Raw genomic sequence first — 1,323 nt, forward strand, 5'->3', positions numbered from 1 at the left:
CCCAGAAAGAGGTGGTGCAGGGGTCTGCTGCTCCTGCTGCCTCATCCCCCAAGTCAGCTGAGGTTGTCCAGGGCCCAGAAGGCAGCCCTAGCATCCAAAAAGAGGCTGTCCAGGATATTGCAGGCAGCCTTGCTCCACCCCTCACTAAGGAAGAGACTGTTCAAGACCCAGCTGCTCCTGCCACCTCACTCCCCAAACAGGACAAGGGGGTCCAGGACTCTGAAGGGAGCCCCAGCTCATCTCTCACCCAGAAAGAGGTTGTGCAGGACCCTGCTGTTCTCCCTGCCCCATCTTCCTCAGTGGACAGGATGTCCCCCAGCCCAGGAGGCACCTGTGCCCCAGTGCCAACAGGAGCAGAGGCCAGCACGGAGTCCCAGCTTCTGTCTGACCCCACTGAGGGCAAGATGTGCCCAGAGACATTGAGGGAGGAGGAGGATGAGGTGGCCCTGGCCACTGACCTGGAGATATTCCTGGATACCCTGCGGAGCATGGAGCCCCCTGAGATCCTCCGCACTCACCGGCTGCCACGAGCCCCTCGCTCCTCCTACCTGTCCATGTATGCCACACTGCTTGCCATTGAGGAGGACCAGCCAGGGCCATGGGTGCTGGGCCCTGGCCCCCAGGAGGTGCCTTCATTGGAAGAGAAAGAGGAGGAGGAGGAGGAGGAACCAGAGAACCCCTATCTAAGTGATGACGAGAAGCTTCAGCGCAGGTAGAAGAAAGCTGGGCCCAACCTCTCCTGGGACCTCCACCCTGCCAGGCCCACCCAGGTCTCCTGCTCTTCTCTTGAGATGAAGAAGCATGTAGCAGGAACCAAGGGCCCCCACTTAGAGCTGGGGTTGGAATTGCAGGGAGGCAGCAGACCCACTTCCCGTCTCGGAGGTAGCCTTCTTTTCGGCAGTCTGGTGCCTGCCACCAAGGAGGCCTCCACCCCAGAACCGCTGGGCACAAAACTATCTGCCCTGCTGCCCCATGGGGCACTGGGGCTCAGGAAGGTGCCAGGACAGTTGCCCCTGCTTTGCAGTGAAAGACCATCCCTGACGGAGAAGCTTGCCTGTGCCCTGCCCCTAGAGGGGTGGATAAGTGATGCCTTGGGTGGTGTGAAGAGAGTGGTGCTGGGAGTCAGAGTCCGGGGGCAGAGCCTTCTGTCTGAAGTCTGGTTCAGTTGACCTGTGCAAGCCACATCTCTCTGGGCCTCAATCTCCCTATCCCTACCGTGGGAGGTTTGTACTGTGGATTCCAAAGGGCATGGGGGCTCCAAGATCCTGGGAGCTGAGGAAGGCGAGTGATGAGCACCAAGCTCCGGGGACAGGGTGATGAGTC

At 60.2% G+C, this 1,323-nt stretch overlaps 1 protein-coding gene across 1 annotated transcript; it reads left to right on the forward strand.

Moving 5' to 3' along the window:
* Positions 1-5: 5 nt before the first annotated feature.
* Positions 6-1,169, forward strand: LOC113222713 (beta/gamma crystallin domain-containing protein 2-like; the record flags this gene model as incomplete). Its single annotated transcript, XM_026452336.1, is given in 1 exon segment — positions 6-1,169. A coding segment is annotated over 1 exon segment (1,164 nt), but the record flags the coding sequence as incomplete, so codon positions are not given.
* Between the last annotated feature and the right edge of the window lie 154 nt (positions 1,170-1,323).

Source organism: Piliocolobus tephrosceles, unplaced genomic scaffold (genome assembly GCF_002776525.5).
Source record: "Piliocolobus tephrosceles isolate RC106 unplaced genomic scaffold, ASM277652v3 unscaffolded_33872, whole genome shotgun sequence".
Lineage (NCBI taxonomy): Eukaryota > Metazoa > Chordata > Mammalia > Primates > Cercopithecidae > Piliocolobus > Piliocolobus tephrosceles.